General features: G+C 72.2%; 1 protein-coding gene across 1 annotated transcript in view; it reads left to right on the plus strand.

The window, feature by feature from the left end:
- NKX1-2 (NK1 homeobox 2) overlaps positions 1-453 on the plus strand; it is a 2446-nt gene extending 1993 nt beyond the window's left edge. Inside the window, exon 2 of the mRNA XM_012723451.1 lies at positions 2-453. Within this exon, the coding sequence (XP_012578905.1) occupies positions 2-453 (452 nt within the window). The remainder of the gene's footprint in view (position 1) is intronic.
- Positions 454-766: the final 313 nt, after the last annotated feature.

The raw sequence follows: 766 nt of genomic DNA on the forward strand, positions 1-766 counted from the left end.
CGGCGCGCGCGCACCGCCTTCACCTACGAGCAGCTCGTGGCGCTGGAGAACAAGTTCAAGGCCACGCGGTACCTGTCGGTGTGCGAGCGCCTGAACCTCGCGCTGTCGCTCAGCCTCACCGAGACGCAGGTCAAGATTTGGTTCCAGAACCGCAGGACCAAGTGGAAGAAGCAGAACCCCGGCGCCGACGGCGCGGCGCAGGCGGGGGGCGGCGCGGCGCAGCCGGGAGCATCGGGGGCGGCGCCGGGCAGTGGCGGTGGCGCAGGGGGCAGCCCGGGCCCTGCGGGCCCCAGCGCTCTGCCCTTCCAGACTTTCCCGTCCTACTCGGCCGCCAACGTCCTCTTCCCCGCCGCCGCCTCCTTCCCGCTGACGGCCGCAGCCGCCGCCGGGGGTCCCTTTGCGCCCTTCCTCGGGCCCCCCTACCTGACTCCTTTCTATGCCCCGCACCTATGAACCTGGAGCCCTTCTGGACTCACGAGTGAGGGGCGTCGTCGTGAGGTCCGCGCTTTCCCGACGGGCCCAGCTCACCCGGACCGCCCTCTCCGGGTGCCGGGTGCGCTCGCCCCTTCTCTCTCCGCCGCCTGGAGGCGCCACCAGAGGGCAGCGAGAAGCCACCTGGGACCGCCCGCCGCGCCCCTGCGCGCCGCGCCGACCCCGCGAGGCCACAGGGTCCGCGGAGCAGGTCCGAGATCTGCCATCTTTAAAAGTGCCGGGAGACTGAGGCTGACTTGGACGCGCGCGTTTCCGGACCGGGCTTTCCCGCTCG

Source organism: Condylura cristata, unplaced genomic scaffold, assembly GCF_000260355.1.
Source record: "Condylura cristata isolate star-nosed mole 26May11 unplaced genomic scaffold, ConCri1.0 scaffold00011, whole genome shotgun sequence".
In the NCBI taxonomy this organism is placed as follows: domain Eukaryota; kingdom Metazoa; phylum Chordata; class Mammalia; order Eulipotyphla; family Talpidae; genus Condylura; species Condylura cristata.